The 26,098-nt window shown below is 42.3% G+C and overlaps 1 protein-coding gene and 1 pseudogene across 1 annotated transcript in view; one reads left to right on the top strand and one right to left on the bottom strand.

The window, feature by feature from the left end:
• Positions 1-1,213: 1,213 nt before the first annotated feature.
• Positions 1,214-5,102, bottom strand: LOC105997188 (annotated as a pseudogene).
• An 84-nt stretch (positions 5,103-5,186) lies between these two features.
• The window catches only part of Mapk1 (mitogen-activated protein kinase 1), a 91,100-nt gene continuing 70,188 nt past the window's right edge, over positions 5,187-26,098 (top strand). The window contains exon 1 of the mRNA XM_013031566.1: positions 5,187-5,539. Coding sequence (XP_012887020.1) covers positions 5,421-5,539 — 119 coding nt within the window. The 5' untranslated portion in view covers positions 5,187-5,420. The remainder of the gene's footprint in view (positions 5,540-26,098) is intronic.

Genomic DNA, 26,098 nt, shown 5'->3' with positions numbered 1-26,098 from the left:
AAGGAGAAGGAGGAGAAGGAGAAGGAGGAGAAGGAGGAGAAGGAGGAGGAGAAGGAGGAGAAGGAGGAGGAGAAGGAGGAGGAGAAGGAGGAGGAGAAGAAGAACAACAACAAGAAGAAGAACAAGAACAAGAAGAAGAAGAAGGTCTAATGAATTGTTCTGCCAAAGCTGGGCTCTAACTTCAATCGTCCCTTAGCTTCCCAAGTAGCTAGGAATACATGTGTGAACCACTAGTACCCAGTATGTTTCATTCCTTTTTTTTTGGTCCTGGGACTTGAACTCTACGGCCTTTGCTCTGCCCCTGAGCTTTTGTACTCTAGGCTACTTCTCTACCAATTGAGCCACAGATCCATTTCTAGCTCTTTATGGTTAATTGGAGTTAAAAGTCTCCCCAACTTCCCTGCCCAGGCTGCCTTCGAACTGACTGTCAGATCTTAGCCTCTGTAGTAGCTAGGATTACAGGTGTGAGCCACCATTTATTCACTCTTTATAACCAACCTGTCAAGTATTATTGCAATCCCCATTTTATGTCTTGGGAAATGGAGGCAAGTTTTCACTAGTGGTAAATGGATAAGGCAAGATTCAAATGCTCTGGCAGTCCATATATGTGGAGCTCATGACTCTGTGGGAGGAGATATGCTGAACTGGATCCAAAAAAAGAGTCATTCCAAAAACACTGCAGAATCTAGAGAAATTAAGGCATCAGTGTAAATGAAATCATCCAACTAGGGTCACTTTCTACCACTTCCAAATTCTGCCAGTCTTGTTTCATTTTCCTTCAATTATTGCAAAGAAGGCTGCATGAGATCAATTGTTAAGCCTAGTGTGTTCTAGCCAAGCATCTACTTGAGCCTCACTCCCCAAACCCTTTTTGTTTTAAATTTTTTTTTTGGGGGGGAGGTCTGGTCGTGGGGCCTGAACTCAGGGCCTGGGCGCTGTCTCTCAGCTCTTCAGCTCAAGGCTAGAGCTCTACCACTTGAGCCACAGCACCACTTCTGGCTTTTTTCTTTTTGCTTATGAGGTGCTGAGGAATTGAACCCAAGGCCTCATGCATGCAAGGCAAGCGCTGTACCACTGAGCCACCTTCCCAGCCCCTTAATTTTGTTTTTGAGACAGAGTCTCGCCATCATTGCCTAGGCTGGTCTCTAACTCCTGTTTCTACATCTTTTGGGTGGAAAATTATTTCATCCTGGGGAGTGGGAAGTGTCCAGTCTCAGAACTTCTGGAATTGCTTCTTAGTGCCAGCATTGGTGACCTTCATCACATTGACTCAAACAGTCCTGTTCAGGGGTTGGCATTCACTCTTGGTGACAATGTCATCGATCTGGACTGGCCTAAAACAGGGGGATGGGTGTGCAGATAAATCCCTGTGGTGTTTCTTGAACTGATTTTACTTGCATATGTAGTGGATGTAGTCCTGATGAATGACAGTGGTCCTCTGCATCTTCATCTTGGTCACTACACCCCACAAAATCTGTCCTAGGATGGAGACATTACCAGTGAAGGGGCATTTCATTACTCGTAAATGTAGGTGCCTCTAGGTGCCTCTATAGCCTCTTTGGGTATCTTGAAGCCTAGACAGTTTTTTTGTTTTTTGTTTTCTTCTCTGTCATGGGCCTGAACTCTGGGCTTGGACGCTGTCTCTCAGCTCTTCAGCTCAAGGCTAGAGCTCTACCACTTTTCAGAGAGCCACTTCCTGCTTTTTCTGCTTATGTGGTACTGAGGGAGGCTTCGCAGGCCCTGCTGAATCCAGGGCCTCATGCATGCAAGGCAAGCACTCTACCACTGAGCCTTTCCCAGCTCTAGACAGTTGTTCTTGTAGCATTGGGAGAGCTTCTCCTTGCTCTTTCTCCCAGAAGGACCCTCTTCTTATTTTGAAATATGATTGGCTGCTTCTGGTAGGTGCTCTGTCTAAATGTCCCCCATCTTCTTAGTCACATTACAAAGAAGAAAAACTAAACTGCCTCTTAAGGTAGCTAGAATTACAGACATGGACCATTATACCTGGATCCAAATTATGTCTTCAAGTTGGCTTCTGCTAATAAATTTTCCTTTTTGTCCAGACATGCATGTATTGCATTTTAATTAGAATAACCCTTTCTACTCCTCTTTCCCTGATCCCACAAACCCCTATTGATCAACAGCTTTCACTGAGATTCCTAATGCCATCTTCATAGTTTCAAAATTATTTTCATTATTTTTTCTGTCTCTTCTCATCTCACTAAATAATCCCGTAGTTAGATCATGTTCTGTAGCTATATATATGACTGTGATGACTACATGTCCATGCTCTTTAGATCTCACATTCTAGAAATGACTGGAAACATGATACTTGGCTTTTTGAGCTTGGCATCTCTCAAAAGGATGGTCCCTTTTCTACAAATGACACGATTTCATTTTATCTATGGCTCTGTAATATTCCTTGGCAAATGTGTGTATACTTCTTTTATCCAGTCATCTGCTGTTGGACTGATTCTTGTATGGCCACTGTAAACAGCGTTGCATAAACATGGGTATGCAGATATCTTTCTTGTATATTGATTTAAACTTCTTTAGTTATATATCCAATAATGTCATGGCAAAGTCAAAAGGCAAGTCCACTTTTAGTTTTTTTAATTTAATTAAAATTTTTTTCTAAGTCCTGGGGTTTGAACTCAGAGCCTGATTGCTGTCCCTAAGATTCTTTTGCTCAAGGCTAGTAGTAGAGCACTACTACTTGAGCTACAGTGCTACTTCTGTTTTTTTCTGAGTGGTTTACTGGAGACAAGAATCTCACAGATTTTCCTGCCCAGGCTAGCCTAGAACTGAGATCCTTAGATCTCAGCCTCCTGAGTAGCTAGGATTGTAGGTGTGAGCCAGCACCCAGCTATTTTTAGTTGCTTTTTTTTTCAGGAACATTCATACTGGTTGCATTAGTTTACATTTTCACTTACAGTGTACGAGGGTTCATTTTCCCTCATATCCGCACCAGCATTTGCTGATGTTTTTCTTGATAACTATCATTCTGATTGGAGTGAGATGAAACCTTAGTAAGTTTTGATTTACATTTATGACTAAAAACAATGAACATTTCTTCATGTATTTATCAGCCCTTGAATTTCTTCTGAGAACTGTGTTCAATTTACTTTACTTATCCTTTCTTTCTTCTTCTTCTTCTTCTTCTTCTTCTTCTTCTTCTTTTTTTGTCAGTTGTGGGGCCTGAACTCTAGACCTGGGCGCTGTCCCCCAGCTTTTCAGCTATAGACCAGCAGTCTACCACCTGAGCCTCAGCCCCACTTCCGGCTTTTTCTGCTTATGTGGTGCTAAGGAATTGAACCCAGGGCCTCATGCATGCGAGGCAAGCACTCTACCACTGAGCCACCTTCCCAGCCCCTTCAATTTACTTATCTTTTGACTAATTTCTTTTTGTTGTTTAAGTTTTTGAGCTCTTTGTATATTTTGGTGCTGCTGCTGCTGGTAGTGCTGCTGGTGGTTTTGTTTTTTGTTGTCTTACCTAACATTCTGCAAGTTTAGTAGAAAACCAATACTTCTTCTTTTAGTGACTAGCTTCATTTCAAATTATTTCATTATGGAATTCAATTAAGTGGCAAGTCTCTTAGTCCTCTGCTTAATAAACTTTTATTGATCCTAGTGAATTCATTCAATTTTCCATCTCCACTTAAGATCATAGGAAAGTTTTCTTTCACTATAATTCTGGTTATTGTTTGTTTTCTTTTAAGAATATCTGTATTTTAAGTTCCCATTATTGTCTCCTTTGCCTTAAAGAATTTTCTTAAAGAGTTTCATCACTGTTAGGTATTTGTGAAAATATTGTCATGTCTATCTTCTCTACTGCTGATTTATATTGCTTTTACATTGGTTACTGTAGAGTGTTTTGTGGTAGTTTTTTGTATCTTAAGTTTGAGCATGGCTAGCACCTTATCATTTAGTCATGCCTCCAACCTAGAATTTTTGCTGGTTAATCAGAGATGGAATTTCATGGACTTTCTGCCACAGCTGATTCCCAATGACTATATTCCAGGTTCCAGCTTTCTGAGTAGCTAGGATGACAGTTATCAGCACTTTTGTTTCAATCTCTGGTGTTTGTAACTTTCTATTCTTTAGATTTTTGTTTGTTTCCGTTTTAGGGACTCTATCTTTTTTGCATTTATATTTGAATATGTCCTATGCCTAAGTATCAGCTGATCTGTAATAATCTGATAACTATTATGTTTCAATGGCTTTTTTTTTTTTGGGTCCGGTCGTGGGGCCTGAACTCTGGACCTGGGCGCTGTCCCTCAGCTCTTCAGCTCAAGGCTAGTACTTTACCACTTGAGCCACAACGCCACTTCCAGCTTTTTTCTTTATGCTTATGTGGTACTGAGGGAATCGAACCCAGGGCCTCAGGCATGCAAGGCAAGCACTCTACCACTGAGCCACCTTCCCAGCCCTCAATTGCTTTCTTAAGTATCCCATCCCTCTACCCTTGAATCTCTTATTCTGCTTTATATTTCTTCATAATACAGCTTAAATAATGTATTTGTTTCCTCTTCCTAGAAGGTAACTTGGGTAAGGATGGATCTCCAAACACATGCTAAGTACTCAACAAGTACTGGTTGAACAAACCTCTGGTTCGTGGATTTAGTCTCTCATTTTTGTTTTTTGTTTGGGGTGTGTGTGTGTCTATGTTTGTGTCTCAAACTTTCTCTGTATGCAAATGTCTTTCTAGGTTTCGGTCATGCTTTTTCGGTTTCTATCCTAGTCCGGAGGCCAAGTCCATCAGTATGTAGGCCTCCAGAGATTCACAGCTATGGGGTCCCAGAGTACAGGGGCCAGTGTGTGTGGTACCTCGTCCGGCCTCACGGGCAGGCCCAGGGCCTTCTCTGACTGTTGGGATTTTGTTCCCGTGGCGTGCCGTCCCCTGGTAGTCTCTCGGACCGCGGTGTCTCCGAGGCTCAGTCTCCCCCATCCCGGTCTCCCACACCTTCTCAAGAGCCACCAAGCGCGCGGCACGCCCGCGAACACACGTGACCTCGCCGGGCGGCGCCCCCTCCACCGCGGCCGCCTACTCCTCCACTGCCGCCGCCGCAGTGCTCCTCCCAGAGCTCGCGGCTTCCGTCCATCCGCGGAGACTCCGCCCCCCGACTACTACAAACCAATCCGCGCGCACGTTTCTTGACCCCGCCCCTGCGCCTCCTTAGGCGCGTGCCCCTCCCTCCGCCCGCCCGCCGGCCCGCCCGTCAGTCAAGCCTGGCAGAGACGGTCCGAGCTGCGGTCAGCTCTTAACCTCTGGAGTGTCGTCCTCTTTCCTCCTTCTCGGTCAGCCGCGGCGGCTGCAGGGGCGACGGCACAGTCTCTTCGGAAGGCGCAGCAGAGGTTGAGCGGAGATCGCGAAGCGTTGAGCCCAGAGCGGCGGAGGAAGCGGCGGCTGGGCAGCCAACATGGCGGCGGCGGCGGCAGCGGGCGCGGGCCCGGAGATGGTCCGCGGGCAGGTGTTCGACGTGGGACCGCGCTACACCAATCTCTCGTACATCGGCGAGGGTGCCTACGGCATGGTGTGGTGAGTGCCATCACCCTCAGATCCAGCCGCGCCTGGACACCCCTCCGCTTGAGGCGGCGGCGGACGCAGTTTGCGGCCTCGCCCCGCAACCCTCGGCCTCTGGCGCGGCGGCGACCCCGACTCTAGGCTTCTCCTTGGTCTGCGTCCGGGGACGGGGCGGGGCGGGGCGGGTCGCATTTGGGGTGTTACTCGAAGGTGCAGTCGCCGTTGGGGGGTGGGGGAGGCACTCGAGGGGCGGAGGCCAGGACGCAGAGACCCTCGAGACGCGATTCCTCCAAAGCATACTTTGAGTTCTGGACCCTGAGAAGGGAATGGAAACGACACCCCCCCAACCCCCCCTGGTTTGCAAGTGTCATGGTCTTCTTTTTGGTATTCGATTGTAAGTCCGGGAATTCCACGGGACGCTTGTTCGGTAGTGGTCGGGACGGCCGTGGTTTTGAAAGCCATTCGCCTCGGTTTGTATGTGCAGAAAATTGAAATGATTATTTTTTTCCCTCCTCCTCTTGCCTCAGTACTGCGATCAGCTTTCCATAAATACCTCCATTGGTGCTAATAGTGCTTTTCTGCGCAGGCTTTCTGAAAAGGCGTTAGTGTCACCATTTCTGGTTGTGGAATATTTGAACCTCGAAGTTTTTAAATTGTATTTTAATATATACTGTTTGTGCTTCAGGAAGAATAAGCCAGAATCACTCTCTTGACTTAAAGATCTGGAGTTGGGCCTAATTTGACGCCTTTTTTTTCCTCCCCTTAACCCTTGTGAGCTCTTAACGTAAATGTTAAGAGATGTTTTTGCTTAATTACTATGGATATTTCCTGTTAACATTTTAGTGATCTCTCTCTCTTTCTCTCTGTGTGTGTGTATGTGTGTGTGTATATCTGTAGTGATCTTGCACAATCCCATGCAAGCTCTTATCTTGATCCACATCTCTCAGAAATGATGGTGACAGTATTGTTTTTACTAGAACAAACTAGCTGTAGTGTTTTTGAAGACTTGTGGAAATAGATCTCTTACATCAAGTTGTGAGTATCTTTTGTGTTGAAGTAAACGAATCTTCTGAGTGCCCTGTGGTAGTGTGCTACCTACATGATTTAATTATCCCTGGCTAGCCACCTTGAGGAAGGAAAAGATTTGCAGGTGAAGCCATTTCTCAAGGTCGAGTAACTTAGAGTCAGACTTTTTGATTGTAAGCTGAGATCCAGTTTGAAATGCTACAGCGCCGTCCATTATGCCCTGCTTTCCTTAAGAGTTATATTAATAATTCATAATTTTAGCATATTTCACTCTTATAAGCAAGTCTGTTTCAGAAATGCATTCAAATTGGTATAGTCTTAATTATGTCAAGGAGGGCATGTATCACCAACTGTCTTAATTAGATAGAATAATCAATGTTCTTTTTAAAAAGATCTTGACTCCTGAAGGTTCTTGTTTTCTTACGAGCAAAATGCTTCACGGTGTACAACACTGAACATTAAACTTGACTTTACAGGTTTAGAAGCCAAAAGCAAATTAAATTAGGCTAGCCCTAAAAGAAACAAGGACTTAACAGAGTAATGGAGAGAAAGTGTTGTCCAAAACATCACTTGTCTGTCATGAAGATCGTTGCTCTTGCATCTGCTGGTGAGTGTGCCAGTAAATGTGTCTTGTGAGCAGCTCATTACCCCTCACATTCTCATTTTTAACAAAGTTCACTTGTTTAAAATATGGATCAAGAGAAAAGTATCTTAGCACATGTCAGCTCCCTGCCTCCCCAAAAAGTCTGAGGGTGGTTTAGTTTGGGAGCTAATTTTATTGCTGTTGTGTATTTATTTAGCCTTGTAAGTCTCCACTTAGAAGTTGCTAAATTTTCCTTAAGTAAATTGCAAGTTTTATTTAAAATGCAAGTATAATTGAAATTTGAATCCTGGGTCCAAAAATCCTTTTATCTATCTTCATGTTGATGATATGTCTGAGTGTAAATTGAGTCTCTAAATGGCATGTTATTAGCATTTGATCAAAATTGATCAACAGTGCTGAGTATAGGAAGGCTTTTTAGCTGTAATATTAACGTTTGGATTTTGGTTTTTACAAGCTTAATTCTTCCAGAAGGATTTAAGGATTTCTAACAGTTCTTCAGCAATTACTTCTTTCATTTTCTGGGTTAGTTCATTAGGTAATATAGGTAATTTGTTCAAGACTCTTTCCTAATTGTTATGTGAAGGATATGAAGATGAAGACTGAAGTTTGACTTGTGCCTTTAAGAGTGGGTGTGATTTTGATAGGCAGATAATAGGAGCAAGTGACAGCTTGAGCTGTGGAATCTAATCCTGGAAAAGTACTTAGGTAACAGACTGTAGAGGATTTTGATGGCAAGACTGAGTTTGTGTGTTTGTGCAAGGGGGTAGTATTAACTTTGTGTGTGTGTGTGTGTGTGTGTGTGTGTGCGCGCACACACGCCCATAATAGGGCTTTTGCTGAAGGCTAGCACCCTACCACCTGAGCCACAGCTCTACTTTCAGCTTTTTTGGTGGTCCATAAGATTCTTATGGACTTCCCTGCTTGGGCTGGTTTTGAACTATGATTCTCATACCTCAGCGTCATGTGTAGCTAGGATCACAAGCATGAGCCATGGGCGCCTGGCAGCATTAACATGAAAGAGGTAAATTTTTGGTGTTGATATTTCAAAACTGGTGAGGATGATAAAAGTATTAAAGAATCAGGCCATTGTAACTATCTAGAGGTGCAGAAGTTCAGTAGCAGTGGACAGTAGCAGATGGAGGCAAGTGTTAAGAGAATTCAGTAGATTTACAAAGGAATTTATTAGTCCACAAAGGTTAACCACTGAGCAGTTGAGTGCCAGTGGTTCATGGTTGTAATCCTAGCTATTCAGGAGACTGAAACCTGTGAAAGATAGTGGTTCAAAGCCAGTGTGAGCAGAAAAGTCCAAGCAACTCTTATCTCCAGTTAACCAGCAAAAAGCCAGGCTAAAGGTGTGGCTCAAGTTGTAGCGTGTCAGCTGTGAGCAAGCAAGCTGAGGAAGCTTAAGGCCTGAAGTTCAAGTCTCGGTACAGGGTGGAGGAATGACTAAGGTCGAATAGAGAATCAAAGACATCACTTTGGCAGGAAAAATGAACAAGCAGCAGCAGCAGCAAAGGAAGAGGAATCTGAGTTGGTGAGTAGTATGTACAAGGGAGGAATGGTAGGAATAAGAGGAGACATTTAAGCTGTATACTTGTTAACTAAGATGAGTGTCTATTTGGGAGAAACTGAGTTTGAAATATTGAGTGACTTTTGTGGGGAAAATCTCTATAGAGATACTAGTTGGAGTTTTGAGTAGATTAGGATTAGGAAAAAAAAAAAAAGCCTGAGAACTAAAAGGAATGCTTGCCTTCTGGTGTCAGTAAAAACTAAGTTATGGAAAACACACCAAGGAAAATAGTCAGAGATCAGAGAACTGATTAAGTGCATGTAATTAAAGGGGTCCAGGAGCCAGTGGCCATTAAGGGAGGACTATGAAGTGCTAGGAGAAAAAGGACTGAAGGATGTGGAGATGTCTTTATATGGCTTTACGTGTTTTTGAGCTTGGTGTTGATGTATAACTGCCTTGTGAAGTGCTTTCTAGGCAAAGGGAACATGCAAAGGCACTGAAATATGAACATAGCACTGTAGGTCAGGAAAACCACAAGTTAGAATGACTGGAGTTACAGAACACTAAGAGAGAAGGTGGAGTGCAACAGGGCCAATTCCTAAAGAGTATTATCTATTAATCTTAGAAGTTACTGAGAGTCATTAAGAGTCATAACCCTTTTTCGCCAATTCCTTACTAAATTTTGTTTATATTCCCCTGTGCTGTGTCTCTTTTGTTTTCTGCCCATTATTCCTTCTCTTTTCTTTCTTCCTTGTTGTCTTTTCTTTTTTTCCTCCTTCTCTTCAGTGCTAGGATAGAATCCAGGATCCACATATGCTAGGCAAGCACTGTTTTTTTTTTTTTTAGTTGGTCATGGGACTTGAACTCTGGACCTGGGAGCTGTTGCTCAGCTCTTCAGCTCAAGGCTAGCGCTCTACCACAGCGCCACTTTTGTTTTCCTGAATGGTTTATTGGAGGTAAGAGTCTCATGGACTTTCCCAGCTGGGCTGGCTTTGAACTGCGATCCTTAGATCTCAGCTTCCTGAGTATAGGCAAGCTCTTTTGACATTGAGCTACATCCCTAGTCCTGCTTAATTCTTACCTAGTGATACTGTGAAGGGATGATTTAATCCCCTTTCTCCACAGGCATTTGGAAATGTGGAGAAGAGGATTTTTATAAAGATTGGGAACATATATATTATAGGCCTTCAGAATCTATGTAATGGGACAGACATGCTAAATGAACCATAGTGCATGATGAAATCCTTCCACTGGAGAATATACTGCTGAGATGCCAGTATTATACCCATCTAACCTAGGAAGCACAGAGTTTTGTGCAAGCCCTCCATATCTCTTAATAGGAATGGGGAACCTGACCTATGCCAAGAGCCATTTGGATATCTGTAACATCATTTGAGAGCTATAGAAAAATTTTAATATAGGTATGTGAGAAGCATACATGTCCATCTTACCATGTACCAGATTATTTCTTGGCTTTATAGTGTCCATAGACTAGTTGTTGCCCACCCCTGCAAAAAGCTTCTCCCTGTGAACTTTGCCTACTTGTGCTCCTGTTATCTTCTCTAGAACTCTGCTAAATGTTTGTACCACCTCTCTGAAAGGCAGGAATTGAAGTAATATAGCATGACTTATATAAAGACTCTGGACATTGACATAGACATGAAGTTTGGAGTTCAAATTCTTAGTTTTGTTATGAGCTATTTAGCTTTTATTTTATTTTGTCTGTGGTGCGGCTTGAACTCTGGGCCTGAATGCTGTCCCTCAGCTCTTCAACTCAAGGCTAGCAACTCTACCTCTTGAGCCATCGTGCCACTTCCAGTTTTAATTTTTTGGTCGGTCGTGGGGCTTGAACTCTGGGCTTGGGCGCTGTCCCTACACTCTTCAGCTCAAGGCAAGTGCTCTACTGCTTGAGCCACAGCGCCACTTCCAGTTTTCTAGTGGTTTATTGGAGATAAGAGTCTCATGTACAGCCGGGCGCTGGTGGCTCACGCCTGTAATCCTAGCTACACAGGAGGCTGAGATCTGAGGATCGAGGTTCAAAGCCAGCCCGGGCAGGAGAGATCGTGAGGCTCCTATCTCCAATAAACCACCATAAAACCGGAAAAAGCCAGCCCGGGCAGGAGAGATCGTGAGACTCCTATCTCCAATAAACCACCATAAAACCGGAAGTGGCGCTGTAGCTCAAGTGGTAGAGCGCTTGCCTTTAGCTGAAGAGCTGAGGGACAGCACCAGGCCCAGAGTTCAAGCCCCACGACGGACAAAAAAAAAAAAAAGAGTCTCATGTACTTTCCTGCCCGGGCTGGCTTTGAACCATGATCCTCAGATCTCAGCCTCTCTAGCTAGCTAGAATTATAGGAGTGAGCCACCGGTGCTGAGCTATTTAGCTTTTCATACATAAGTATCTTATATCCTTATTTTTTAAAAAAATATTTTACTGTTTATTTTTGTGGCAGTACTGGGGCTTGAACTCAGGGCCTGGGCACTGTTCTGAGCTTTTGCTCAAGGTTAGCACTCTACCACTTGAGCCACAGCTCCAATGCTGGCTTTTTCTGCTTATGTGGTACTGAGGAATTGAACCCAGGACTTCATGCATACTAGGCAAGCACTCTACCACTGAACCATATTCACCCTCAGCATTCGCCCTCATGGCTGGTTCTCTATCACTTGAGACACACCTCCACCTCTGTCTTTCTTGCTGGTTAATTGGAGATAAGAGTCCCTCAGATTTGTGTGCCAGATCTGGCTTCAAACTTCAGTCCCCAAGCTGGGCGCCAGTGGCTCACACCTGTAATCCTAGCTACTCAGGAGGCTGAGATGGTTCAGAGCCAGGAAAAGCCTGTGAGACTCTTATTTCCAATAAACCACCAGAAAACTGGAAGTGGCGCTGTGGCTCAAGTGGTTGAGCTCTTACCTTGAGCTGAAGAGCTGAGGGACAGGGCTGAGGCCTGGAGTTCAAGCCCGTGACCGACAAAAAGCAAACCTCAGTCCCCAGATCTCAGCCTCCTCAGTAGCAAAGATTATAGGTACTAACACCAGCACCTAGTCTTGTTAGCCTAATGCCCCCCCCTTTTTTTTGGTGGTCCAGTTGTGGGGCCTGAACTCTGGGCCTGGGCGCTGTCCCTCAGCTCTTCAGCTCAAAGGCTAGTGCTCTACCACTTGAGCCACAGCGCCACTTCCAGCTTTTTTCTTTTTGCTTATGTGGTGCTGAGGAATCGAACCCAGGGCCTCAGGCATGCAAGGCAAGCGCTCTACCACTGAGCCACCTTCCCAGCCCTAATGCCTTTTTTTAAAATAGATAAACTTTTATTAATATTGTTCCAACAGTTTTTGTTGTTGTTTTTGCTAGTATTGGGTTTGATTTCAGGGCCTTGGCATTGTCTCTTAGCACTGTGCCACTTAAGCTACAGTTCCACTTCCAACTTTAATTGGTTAATTGGAGATTAGAGTCTCGTGGACTTTCCTGATTGGGATGACTTCAAACTGTGATCAACAGCTCTCATCTTCCTGAGTAGCTAGGATTACAGGTATGAACCATTGGAGCCTGGATTTTGCAGCACTTTTAAAGTTGAATTAATACTCATTAGAGAGAAATTCAACTATAAAGTGAGTCAATATAAACAAAGTCTCTAAGTTACTTCATATTGCTCTAAAATATGGAACTTACATTATTTAATTATCAAATACTTATAAAACCTCAAGGTACTGCCACTGTAATTTTATTGAAAATAAGTATTTTTCAATAAAGCATTTAGTCTGTTTATATTATAAAATGTCTTTAGTTTCTTACATAAATGATGATCATTATTGGTTTATTTTGTCTGTACTACACACATTTGTCATTCATTTAAATATTTGGCTTCATTAGAAAACGTTTTAACACATCTTCTCCCTCCTATAAAAATACAGTAATTTGCTTTTAAAAAAACAGCTGTGGGCTGGAAAGGTGGCTCAGTGGTAGAGTGCTTGCCTTGCATGCAGGAGGCCCTGAGTTCGATTCCTCAGCACTACATAAGCAGAAAAAGACGGAAGTGGCGCTGTGGCTCAAGTGGCAGAGCGCTCTCCCTGAGCTGAAGAGCTGAGGGACAGTGCCCAGGCCCAGAGTTCAGGCCCCACGACCAACCAAAACAAACAAAAAACCAAACAACTGTGAACAAGCATTCTGGTTTCCTCACTTTTCTAATGTGTTTCTTAGAGAACATGGTTTTTAGACAATAAGGTATGTTCAAGACTGAGTTGAAATCTAAACTATCTTCTACTTGAAAATGCTGAGCTCTGGAATCTATTCTCTTTACATATCCTAACAGGTACAACTGAAATGATTGATCTAGAAACAAATAGTGCTTCCCTCCTGCTTTATTAGTTTGAATGAATGCAACTTACCTTTTAGCATTACATTCAGAAAAATAAGCCTCAGGATCCCCAATAATTCATAGTACCATATTAGTCACCATAAGTTTTCACAACTTGCTGATAAAGCCTATACCTTCATGGATATGCAGCCACTGTTCCCATGGTTTGCTCCTAAGGCAGCCCTTTGCCATTAGTCAGCTAGAGTCCAGCAGGAAAGTGTACCAGATTTTCCATCTCTTAGGTTGCTACTGTTTTCTCCCCTTGACTGAATGACTTGTATTGAACCAGGTTTTGCCTGGTTCAGCCCAGCAACATGATAGGCCAACAACATGAACACTTTTATTGTGCTGTTTTTTTAGGCTTCTAAGTCAGCATCTTTCTTTGGTTTCATTATGTGCAAAAGGATTTTATGGAGAAAAGCTAATTGCATAGGAATCTTCTATTTTAGATAGGTCAAACAAGCAAACTACACACCTTAGGACTGTCAACCAGTTTATTTTCTAACAAGATGAATGCCCTTTTCATGCAGCTGTGGCAGTCTCTTGATATAAGGGGCTTGCTGTATCAGTCTTATAGAAAATTCGTCTAGTGTGCATTAAAACTTACCAACTATGGTGATTATGGTTCTGCTTTCTTTTTGCAAATGCTCTCAAAAGTGTGCCTGAGACAAGATCAACTGGTGGGCGAATGACAAGAATATCAAACACCAAGCAGGGACACTCAAGATCTGAATAGCAATGTAAACTAATCAGGGATTATAGCTGTGTTATTGATGCAATTTGTAGAGGACTGTTTTTCACATCCTGTCATTTAATAATTTTTTCTTCATCAGATTGTTTGCATACAGAGCTTGTAGACATGATCCACAGCAGAGTTCATATATGTACTCCAAACAAATTCAGTGGTCTGTGTCCTAAAACTCTTCTGGTTTTGTTATGTTTTTGTTTTTGATTGGTCTTGGGGCTTGAACTTGGGGTCTGGGCAGTGGTGTCCCTGAGGTTTTTGCTCAAGGCTAGTGCTCTTACCACTTTGAGCCATAGTGCCACTTCCATTTTTTCTGGTGGTTAAGTGGAGATAAGAGTCTCATAGACTTAGTTTTTTTCAGCTGGCTTTGAACTATGATCCTCAGAGCTTCCCCTCCTGAGTAGCTAGGATTACAGGCGTGAGCCACTGGCTCTTATATATAACCTCCCCCCCTTTTTTATTTTGTAGGTCATGGGGCTTGAACTCTGGGCCTAGGCACTGTCCCTCAGCTCTTCAGTTCAAAGCGAGTACTCTACCACTTGAGGTACAGCGCCACTTCCGGTTTTCTGGTGGTTTATTAGAGATAAGAGTTTCACGGACTTTCTTGCTTAGGCTGCTTTTGAACTGCGATCCTCAGATCTCAGCCTCCTGTGTAGGTAGGATTACAGGCGTGAGCCACCGGTGCCCGGCTATAAACCCTTTTTGAAGCTTAAACACGTGAGAAGACAAGCTTACATACTCAGCAAGAAATGTAGTATTTCTGAATAGAGTTTAGAATAAAACTAAAGAATAAAATGGATTCTTATGGGTTTGATTCTCCAGCACCTCAAAAAACAAAATTAATTTTATATTAATAGCATCCCTAATTAGTTGTCTGTAACTGTCACATTATTCCCATGAATTTGAGTATTCTTAGTTCTCAGTTATTATGAAAATTCTTGATAAAAGCGTTCAAGGTGAATTTTACTAAGAACCATGTATAATTTATTCACAGCTTTGGTCACAAAGTACTTGTTAATTAAAAAGCATTGGGTTTCCCCAATAAACATTGATAACTCCCTATATGCAGCCTACTCCACTTACCATCATTTACTTTTTCCATTTTCTCTCCATTTTTCACACTGAGGTGCCTAGGAACATATCCAGTGTGACTGTCTCTCTTACTACTCAGAAAGGCTAGTTGCAGGGCTGGGAAGGTGGCTCAGTGGTTGAGTGCTTGCCTTGCATGCATGAGACCCTGGCTTCGATTCCTCAGCACCACATAAGCAAAAAGAAAAAAAGCCGGAAGTGGTGCTGTGACTCAAGTGGTAGAGTGCTAGCCTTGAGCTGAAGAACTGAGGGACAGCGGCCAGGCCCAGAGTTCAGGCCTCATGACCAGACCCCCCCCCCAAAAAAAAAAAAAGAAAGGCTAGTTGCCTAACGTACTGTGTACCAGAAGGAAAGATATTCCAAGAGGATTCTGACACCAGGCTTTCTGGAATCTGAGGAGAGCCACGGGAGGAGAAAGCTTTATTTATGGGTTTCTGTTTCCCCAACTAAAAATGAAAGCTTGTGTTCTGTCTGTGAATTTCAAGCAGCCTCCTTTCTGAGGGGCAGCAAACCTTAGCCAATTGGGGAAATCTCATTGCAGTGCTGCTTTTTCCTTTTCGTGCCCTTTCACTTTCCAGTCTCCTTCCTTTTTCTTGTTTTGTCTCTATTCTTCTATCATCTTAACATGTATACTTAGTAGAATCTGCAGATTGAGTCCCTTTGGGAAAAAAATTCAGGTGCTTTAGGAATAAGAAACGAACAGCATATATAATTCTCCAAGGTCCTTCTCAGATTTTCCATCTTTGGGGAACTCCAAGTTTGGAACACATGGCCAGTAAGAACTAGAAAGTAGAATATGGGGTGTTTCCATGGGATATGCTATGACAACTCACAGAGAGTACTTGTGAGCCTGTCTTGCTTTAAGTAGTTGTTAGGTTTTTATTTTTTTATTTTTATTTTTTGTTGGTCATGGGGCCTGAATTCTGGGCCTGGGCGCTGTCCCTCAGCTCTTCAGCTCAAGGCTAGCGCTCTACCACTTGAGCCACAGCGCCACTTCTGGCTTTTTTATTTTTGCTTATATGGTGCTGAGGAATTGAAACCAGGGCTTCATGCATGCAAGGCAAGCGCTCTACCACTGAGCCACCTTCCCAGCCCCAGTTGTTAGGTTTTTAAAAAGAGGTAGCCGAGTAAGAACAGCACCATGCACATGGTATTCAGCACCATGCACATGGTATTCAGCACCATGCACATGGTATTCAGGTAAGGGTAGGTTTATTCAGTAGACCTGCTGGGACGAGGCCAGGCTGGCACTCCATGCAGCTGGCAAAAGAGAGCTGGGAGAGCTGGGAAAGAGAGAGAGAGCTGAGAAAGAAGGAGAGCCTGAGAGAGAAAAGAGCTAGAAAAGAGGGCATCTGGGCCTGGGCTAGGCCTTATCTAGGGTATGGGCAGAGAAAGGTGTGGCCACATCAAATTCAGATGTGACCTCAGCGGATGCAGATGTGACCTCTTCCAGGTGTGCCAGTTGCCTAGGTAACGCAGGTACTGGGTTGGAGACTTTGCTGCGAGGAGGGTGGAGTCTGCTTGCCATCCAGGAGTGGACCTTACAGTAGTCAAATTTGTTCTTTTCCTAATCATTGGGGTTTTATTTATTTATTTTACTTTACAGATAAGGAAATTGTTAGTTAAAATATCTTTGGTTCAGAGCCAGTAACTATTGAGCTGAACTTTGTCAGGTCCCCAAAATCTGTTTTGTTTTGTTTTTTTTTTCCCCAGTACTGGGGTTTGAACTCAGGTTCTTGTGCTTGTTATGTAGGCCCTCTACTGCTGAGCTAGCAGGCGTTCTACTACTAGCTCTTGTTTGTACTTTTTTCTCTCAGTAGTAGAGCTTGAAAGCCGGGTCTTATGCTCTTTGCTTTTGCTTTTTTGCTCATGGCTCACTTGAGCCATACCTTCACTTACAGCTTTTTGCTGATCAATTGGAGATAAAAGTCTCTGAGATTTGTCTACCTAACTTGGCTTCAAACTGTGATTCTCAGATCCTAGTATCTTGATTAGCTAGGATTTTAAGTATAAGCCGCCAACCCCAGCTGTGCTAGTAATTTAAAAAATTATTAAGGTGTTGTATATTTCATAAGAAATAATTACATTTCTTCTTTTAGACATTACCGCTTCCTTTGCTTTCTCCAGTTGCACTGATTGTTTTTGAGATAGGGTTTGCTTCTTGCCTGGGTGTGCCATCAGGACCATCAGGACTATTTTTCACATTCCACCAAAGCCAGGATGATAGATACATGACACCATGCCCACTTCCTCCATTGAGATAAAAGCTCATGGGTTTTCTGCCTAGGTTGACCTGGAACTGTGCAAGATGCGGCTTTTTTATTTTGTATCAGTTTTTTGTTGTTGTTGTTGTTGGTGGTGGTGGTGTTTGTTGTTGGTGGTGGTGGTGTTTGTTGTGGGACTTGAACTCAGGGCCTGGGTGCTGTCCCAGAGCTTTTATAAAGCTCAAGGCTAGTGCTCTACCATTTTGCACCACAGCTCCATTTCTGGTTTTTTGGTGGTTTATTGGAGGTAAGAATATCACTGACTTTCTTGTATGGGCCTGCTTTGGACAGAGATCCTCAGATCTCAGCCTCCTGAGTAGCTAGTATTTATAGGTGTGAGCCACTAGTGCCCAGCTATTTTTTTTTTCTAACTTGAAATGCTTTTACAGTTCAACCATGCTGTTGCTGAAATCAGTAGTTTGTTGCTTTTTGTCAGCAAATAGTAATTAATTGGATTAATAAACCAGATCGTAGACATTTGGAATGTTTCCAGTTCTTGTCCATTGTAAAGAGTGCTGCTGGAAAATTTTTAAAGTGTTGACGTATGTTCTTATTTGTGTTGGTTTAGGAGTGTGGTTGCTGGATTATAGGATAGTATATATGTTTTTTTCTCTCTCCTTTCTTACCCTCTCCCTCCCTCTCCCCTTTCTCCTTTTCCCTCCTTCCCTCCCTCCCTCCCTCCCTCCCTTCCTTCCTTCCTTCCTTCCTTCCTTCCTTCCTTCCTTCCTTCCTTCCTTCCTTTGTTCCCTCCCTCTTTCTCTTTCTCTCTTTCTCTCTCTCTTTCTCTTTTCTTCTTTCTTTTGTACTTTTCTGTCCTGGCGCTTGAATTCTGGGCATGGGCACTGTCCCTGGTGAGCCACCAGCACCTAAGTTTTTTAGGAGGCTATGTGTGAAATAATTTTATTTTTTATTTATTTTGGTTGTTTGTGGGGCTTGAACTCGCCTGGGTGATGTCCCTGAGCTTCTTTGTGCTCAAGGCTAATACTCTACCATTTGAGCCACAATACCACTTCCAGTTTTTGAGTAATTAGAGATAAATGTCTTCTTGGGGACTTTTCTGCCCAGGCTGGCCTCTCATAATCCTCAGATCTCAGCCTACTGAGTAGCTAGGATTACAGGTGTGAGCCACCAGCGCCCAGCTTATTTTATTTTTTTTGAACACTTATTTTTGTCAGGGATTTCATGGGGAGCAGTACTGGCTTTGAACTTAGAATCTTATGTTTGCTAGGCAGCTAGATGGCTCTACCACTGAGACTGTCCTCTTTGTATTGGTTATTTTGAGAAAGGGTTTCAATTTCTTCTTAGACCCACTTATATATAGATTGCAAACTTCAATCTCTGGTCTCCCGTCTTTGAAATAGTGTCCTCATGGACTTTTCTGCCTTGCTGACCTGAAACCTGTTTTTTCAATCTCAGTCTCTCAAGTCATTAGGATCACAGGTGTAAGCCACATGGTGTTGTCAGTCTTTTTGGTTACATCTCATCTTATAGATTTGTAAGTCCTGTCACATTATGGTTTCGCTTTATATTTCTCTCATAATTAATGATGAATATCTTGTATTAACCATTTGTATATCTGTTTTGAAGTGCTCAGTTACCTTTTGCCTACTTCCAATTGATTTTGATACAGTTTTTTAATTACCAAATATTTCTTGAATAAGGACTACCAAGTGTTTGCATAATCTGATTGAAGCATAAAGCAATGTTGGCCAAATTCTGATTTACAGAATTTCTACAAAATGACCAATCTGGAAACCTCAAAAAATACTAAGGTCATGAAAGTCAGCAGAAGACAAAGATATGACATGCCAAACTACATGCAGTATACAATTCTGAATTGGCACAGTTGGTAAAACTAGACTGATACCTAGGGATTAGACTAATATATCCATGGTAGTGAGTTTAAAGGCTACATTGGAATTATGTAGGAATAGGGTCTTATTTTGTTCATAGGAAATACACCCTAAAGTAGTAGATAATATTTAGCCATTGTATTTACAAAATTATTTTGAATAACTAAATATGTAACTTTAGTTTGATGTTTACTTCTGTTTCGTTAGAGAATTGTTGGTGAAAGAAGAAATGAGTAAACTAGTCTGAGGATATGCTGAAATTTGAAGGGAACCATGAAAGGTAGCTTTCAGCCAACTTGAAGGAACGCTGGCCTGGAGTCAGAAGACCCAGGTCTTAGTTCTTGGTATGCATGGGCTAAGGCTAGTAACTTTGCTTCTGCAGGCTTTAGTCTTTCTCATATGTAAAGTAACAGTTTGTAGAACTCTCATGAAATTATTATGTACATTACAAACAAGACTTATGTATGGACTATTATATTTCCCTGATATTGGAGAGCTGTCTCTTTTAGTTCAGTTTACTTCAAAAAATCTGGATTACTGAATTTGCTATTATACACTTACAATCTCAGCACTCATTATGGTAAGGCAGAGGATTGTGAATTCTAGGCATAATCCCAAGCTGGTAGTGAGAACTGACTTTAAAAAAACAAAACAAAACAAAAAACAAGCCAGGTGCCAGTGGCTCACCCCTGAAATCCTAGCTAACTCAGGAGGCTGAGATCTGAGGATCACAGTTCAAGGCCAGCCTGTGCAAAACAGTATGTGAGACTTTTATCTCTAATAAACCACTCAGAAAACCAGAAATGTTGCTGTGGCTAAAGCGGTAGAGCGCTAGCCTTGAGCTGAAGAGCTGAAGGAGAGCGCCCAGGCCCAGAGTTCAAGCCCCACAACTGACAAAATACAAAAAATAAAACCCACCAAAACAAAAGCTGGGCACAGGTGGCTCATGCCTGTAATCCTATTGCTCAAGAGGCTGAGACCTGAGGATTGTGGTTCTAAGCCATCCTGGGCAGGAAAGGCCTTGAGACTCTTAACTCTAATAAACCATTCAGAAGAAGGCAGAGTGGTACTGTGGCTTAAAGTGGTAGAGCTCTAGCCTTGAGCAAAAGAAGCTCAAGGACAGTGCCCAGGCCCTGAGTTCAAGCCCCAGGACCGGAAAATAAATAAATCTCTAGATTAATCATTGAGATATAATGAAATGGGAACTGAAAATTTAGGTTAAAAACTTAATAGATGGGTTTACTTTCATATTAAAACCTTAAAATGAAATTCTTTTTTTTTTTTTTTTTGAGTCTCACTACCTTTCCTCCCCTGAGCTGGCTTTGACCTACGACTTCTGATCTCAGTCTTTTCAGTAGCTAGGATTTACAGGGTTTGAGCCACCACTGGCATTGGGCTAGAAGCTTTTCTTTTCTTTTCTTTTTTTTGGGGTCCGGTCATGGGGTCTGAACTCTGGGCCTGGGCGCTGTCCCTCAGCTCTTCAGCTCAAGGCTAGCGCTCTACCACTTTAAGCCACAGCGCCACTTCCAGCTTTTTTCTTTTTGCTTATGTGGTGCTGAGGAATCGAACCCAGGGCCTCTGCCATGCAAGGCAAGCGCTCTACCACTGAGCCACCTTCCCAGCCCCTAAAATGAAATTCTTGAGGAAAATGACTGAACCTGGTTTGCTCTAGAGTTAAAGAGTAATGGTTTACCTCCAGTGACTCACCTGGTTTAACTGGCAAGTTTACTAAGTAACTGGAATAAATGATCATGTTCCCATATTAGCATTACTAAATGTAGGTAATGAAAAATGTAGAGTTTTAGAGATAAATACCCATGTAGAACCCATTAAAAACAATTCTAAAAAAGAAATAATTTATTATAATATTTTTAAAGAAGGAAAGATTTTGCTGCACAGCTTAAGCAAAGCAAGCAAAACAATACATTTTGTCTTTTAATACCTAATTTACCACTGAACACAAGTCCAGCCCACAGAGTAGAGAAATACATACAGAATTCACTATGGCCACAATTTAGCTTGAGTCAGTAACTTAGTTCAGGGCTGGGAATGTGGCTTAGTGGTAGTATGCTTGTCTAGCATGTATGAAGCCCTGGGTTGGATTCCTCAGTACTACATAAACAGAAGAAGCCAGAAGTAGCTCAAGTGGTAGAGCAATAGTCTTGAGCAAAAGAAGCTCAGGGACAGCGCTGAGGCCCTGAGTTCAAGCCCACACTGACAAAACAAAACAAAAAAACTTAGTTCAGGGTACTGCTCCTTAGTGCTTCAACAGAGATGATGAAAATACTTCCTTCAGAGATGATGAAAATACTTCCTTTGGGGGCTTGTTTGAAATTTTCTTTTCAGTCTGTCAATGCTGAACCTATCTCAGCCTACACTTATAAAATGAGAGGATATTTTCCCTTTCCTTTCCTCCTTTTGTAAATTGGAATCATTGATTCCTTTGAAAGGTTGATAGGTCTTAACCTGAAAGACAGTTTGGAACAGTGGGGGCAGTTTTGCTGTATAGTTTTTGTTTATGGTTTGGTGAGAAAATGTCTTTATACAGATAAGTTTATAAGTACAGTGTATCTTGATTGATATCCCTCCCAAACCAGTCCTTCCCCTCAGCTTTCTAGGTTATGCCTCAGAGAGTATTACTGCATTCTCTCCCTTTCTTCATTTGTCTACCTCCCTCCCCTTGGTTTCCCTTTTATATCCAGTTTCCTGGTATTCATTTTGTTGGACTGTGAGTTCTAAGGAATTTCACCATTTTTTTCCTGCAAATACCATACTTAATATATTTGTGTATACTTACATACAATCCTGTATGTATTTACTTGTACATTTATAAATTAGGTTTAGCATCCTTTGTGCCCCTGGGCCTGATTTACTTCACTTAATGTTATTTTTTCCAGGTCCATCCATTTCTTTGTAAATGATATAATATTCTTTCTAATGGATAAGTGAAAATTCTTTGTGTACAAATGCTACATTTTCTTGATCCATTTGCCTATTGAGGGGCATCTGGGCTGTTTCTATATGCTGGCTGTGATGAATAGTGCAACAGTGAACACAGTTGTGCATTTTACTGCATTCTGCTTTGCCTTTGTGTGTGTGTGTGTGTGTGTGCGTGTGCGCGCGCATGCGTGTGCACACGTGCGCGTGCCTGCCCACCTGTCAGTCCTGGGGCTTGAACTCTGGGTTTAGACACTGTCTGTGAGCTTTTGAGCTCAAGGCTAGTGCTCTACTACCTGAGCCACAGTTCCACTTCTGGTTTTTTGTGGTTAATTGGAGATAAGATTCTCACAGACTTTCCTGCTGAGGCTGGCTTTGAACTTCAGTATTCAGCTCTCAGCTTCCTGAGTGGCTAAGCTTTTACAGATGTATGAGCCACTAGTGCCTGGCCTGATAGTAATCTTTTGGATAAGTGCCTAAGAATGGTGGTACTGGATCATAGGGTAGTTCTGTTTAGTTTCTTGAGGAGTTTCCAAAATGGTTGAGCAAGTTTATATTTCAACCAGCAGTATATCAGTTCCTTTTCCCCAAGTATTTGTGCCAGCACCTGTTGTTGTTTATATTCTTGGTGATGGCCATTATAATTGGAGTGAGATGGAACCTCAGCATTGTTTTTATTTGCATTATCTTTATGGCCAGAGATGTTGAGCATTTCTTCTTTTGTCTAGTGGCCACTTTTACTACTACTATTTCTCAGAAAAGTCTATTTAGCTCATTTACTCATTTATCAGTTGAGCTGTTGATTCTTTGGGGGTTCAGTTTCTTGAGTTCTTTGTGTATTTGGTACATTAGGTCATTGTCTGGCATAGAGCTGGCAAAGATGCTTCTCCCATTCTGTGGGCTGTCTTTTTAGCTTGTTGACTATGTTCTTTGCTATGCTATGCTTTGCTTTGGCTAATTCTTTATTTGACTTGCTGAACTTTACTCAGAAAGTTCCTACTAGTGCTGGGAAGTTTTGATGTTTCTCTTCCTTTCTGTAGTAGTTTTATGGTTTCAGGTCTTACATTGAGATCTTTGATCCATTTTGAATTTGACTTGTACAGAAAGGGGCTGGAGACACCGCTCAGTAGCAGTGGCCACATTGCAAGTGTGAGCGCTTCAGCACTAACACAGAAGCAAAAAAAAGTTATGTGGCCGTTTCTAATTGGTACTCTCACCCCCCCTTTTTTTTTTCTTCCTGCCAGTCTTGGGGCTTGAGTTTATGTCCTAGGGACTATTTGTGACTTCTTTCTGCTCAAGACAAGTGCTCTACCACTTGAGCCACAACTCTACTTTCAGCTTTTTGCTTGTTAATTGGAGATGAGTCACAGACTTTTCTGCTTTGGCTAGCTTTGAACCATGATCCTCAGATCTCAGCCTTCTGAGTAGCTAGAATTATAGGTGTGAGCCACCAGCACCCAGCTTGGAAGTTTTTATTTTTAAGTATATAATATGAACTTAGAACTTCATGCTTAGTAGTCAAATGCTTTAACCACTTCAGCTATGACCCTAGCACTTGTGTTTTTTATTATTTATTTGTTTAGTTAATTGTGGGACTTGAACTCAGGTCTGGATGCTGTTGCTCAAGGCTAGTGCTTTTCTACTGAGAGCCACAACTCCACTTCTGGTTTTCTGGTGGTTTATTGGAGATAAGAATGTCAGGGATAGCCGGGCGCTGGTGGCTCACGCCTGTAATCCTAGCTACTCAGGAGGCTGAGATCTGAGGATCGTGGTTCAAAGCCAGCCCGGGCAGGAAAGACCGTGAGACTCCTATCTCCAATAAACCACCAGAAAACCGGAAGTGGCGCTGTAGCTCAAGTGGTTGGGTGCCAGTGGTGCATGCCCCTAATCCTAGCTGCTCAGGAGGCTGAGACCTGAGGATCAGGGTTCAAAGCCAGCCTGGGCAGGTAAAGTCCATGAGACTCTTATCTCTAATAAAAGCCACTCAGAAAACCAGAAGTGACACTGTGGCTCAAGTGGTAGAGTACTACCTTGAGCTGAAGAGCTGAGGGATAGCACTCAGGCCCAGAGTTCAAGCCCCATGACCGACCAAAATAAGAATCTCAGGGAGGGCTGGGATGTAGCTCAGTGGCAAAGCGCTTGCCTAGCAAGCGCAACGTCCTGGGTTCGATCCCCAGTACCAAAAAAGAAAAGACAAAAAAAATACAGTTAAAAAAAAAAAAGAATCTCAGGGTCTTTCCTGCCCTTGGAACTGCCATCCTCAGATCTTAGCTTCCAGAGTAGCTAGGATTACAGGTGTGAACCACCAGTGCCTGGTGATTTTTGACCAGTTACTAGGACTTCACTTAGGGTCTCAAGATCTTGCTTGATAATTTTGCTCAAGGCTGGTGTTTTACTACTTAACTCATACCCTCACTTCCTTTTAAATTTATTTTGTGTTTGGGTTTTTGCTGTTGTTGTTTTGTAGGATTTTTGTTGGTTAACTAAAGGTAAGAGTTTTAAGGACTTTTTTGCCTGAGTTAGCTTCAAACCATGATCCTCAGATCTCAGCCTTCTGAATATCTAGGATTATAGATGTGATCCACCATTACCTGTCTTGTTTTTATTTTTTGAGGTAGGATTTCACTTACTTAGTGTGGGCCAGTCTTGAACTCAGGATCTTCCTTCTTCTGAATAGCTGTAATTACTCTGTTTAATGGTTGCAGGACCATACTAGGTTAGAAATTTAGTTTATTTATTTATTTTTGCATTTAGTAGAATATTTGATTTTAATTTCATTTTGAAATTATTCAAAAGTATTTAAAACATTTTTCTGTTTACAGAATATATACAATGTATATTGCAAAATAGAGCATTGTCAGTACTTTGAAATGCCTTATTCATTCCCCTTTATAGAGTTGACTACTATCCTCAATTCGTTGATAACTGTTTATTCTTTCCAGTCTCTCCCCCTTCAATACGTGTGTGTGTATATATATATATATATGTATGTATGTATGTATCATAAGTTTATAGCTTGACACATTTTCACAAACCAAACAGACCCATACAATAGCTTCCATATTGTCTGAAGCCAAGTCCCATAGAAGCTCTTTTTGACTCCCAGTCATTCTCTCAAAGTAACCTCTATTGTAACATCTAAGAGCATAGATTTTTTTTTTTTTTTAAATACAGGGCCTGGGTTTTGAAATCAGGGCCTGGGTGCTGTCCCTGAGCTTTTTTTTGCTCAGACTAGTGTTGTACCACTTGAGCCACAGAACCACTTCTAGCATTTTGGTGGTTAATTGGAGATAAGAGTCTTCTAAGTTTTTCTGCCTGCACTGGCTTCCAACTGTGATCCTCATCCTTCTGACTAGTTAGGATTACAGGTATGAGGCACTGGTGCCTGACAGGATTGAGTTCCAAACCACCACGGGCTACATAGCAAATTACAGGCCAGCCTGATCTACTCAGTGGACCCTGTTTCAATAAACAAATACTGTAACTACTAACTGAATTATCTGTGTGCTTCTATTGTCAATTTTCCTTCTTTTCTGTTTCTTTGTATGCTTAGTAATTCAAATGCTAAATGGTGTATACAAATTGTAGATGCTTTAAATGACATTTTCCCCACTGTTAGGCAAGTAACAGTGGTGATAGGTTACCTTAATCCAGTCAGAGAATGAGCTGCTGTGAGGCTTGGTTGCTGTTATTGTATGACTTTGTCTTCTTTTTGGCATTTATTTACTTAATTATTTTTGGCAGTCCTAGGGTTGGAACTCAGCCTGGGCACTGTCCCTGAGCTTCTTTCACTCAAGGCTAGTGCTTTACCGCTTGAGTCACAGCACCATTCCAGCCTTTTCTGTTTATGAGGAATGGAACCCAGGGCTTCATGCCTGCTAGGCATGCACTCTACCACTAAGCCACATTCCCAGACCCACCAGATAGTTTTTGTTTTTGTTTTTGTTTCTGGTTGGTCATGGGGCTTGAACTCTGGGCTTGGGCACTGTCCCTGCCCTCTTCAGTTCTAGCTTGAGCTACAGCGCCACTTCCGGTTTTCTAGTAGTTTATTGGAGATAAGAATTTCACAGACTTTCCTGCCTGGGCTGGCTTTGAACCAAGGTCCTCAAAGGTCCTCAGATCTCAGCCTCCTGAGCAGCTAGGATTACAGGTGTGAGCCACTGGCGCCCAGCTCAGATAGTTTTTAATACACTTATT

The sequence above is a fragment of the Dipodomys ordii genome, unplaced genomic scaffold, assembly GCF_000151885.1.
Source record: "Dipodomys ordii isolate 6190 unplaced genomic scaffold, Dord_2.0 Scaffold141, whole genome shotgun sequence".
Lineage (NCBI taxonomy): Eukaryota > Metazoa > Chordata > Mammalia > Rodentia > Heteromyidae > Dipodomys > Dipodomys ordii.
The sequence above is the reverse complement of the archived record's forward strand: the minus strand, read 5'-3'. Positions and strand labels throughout refer to the sequence as shown.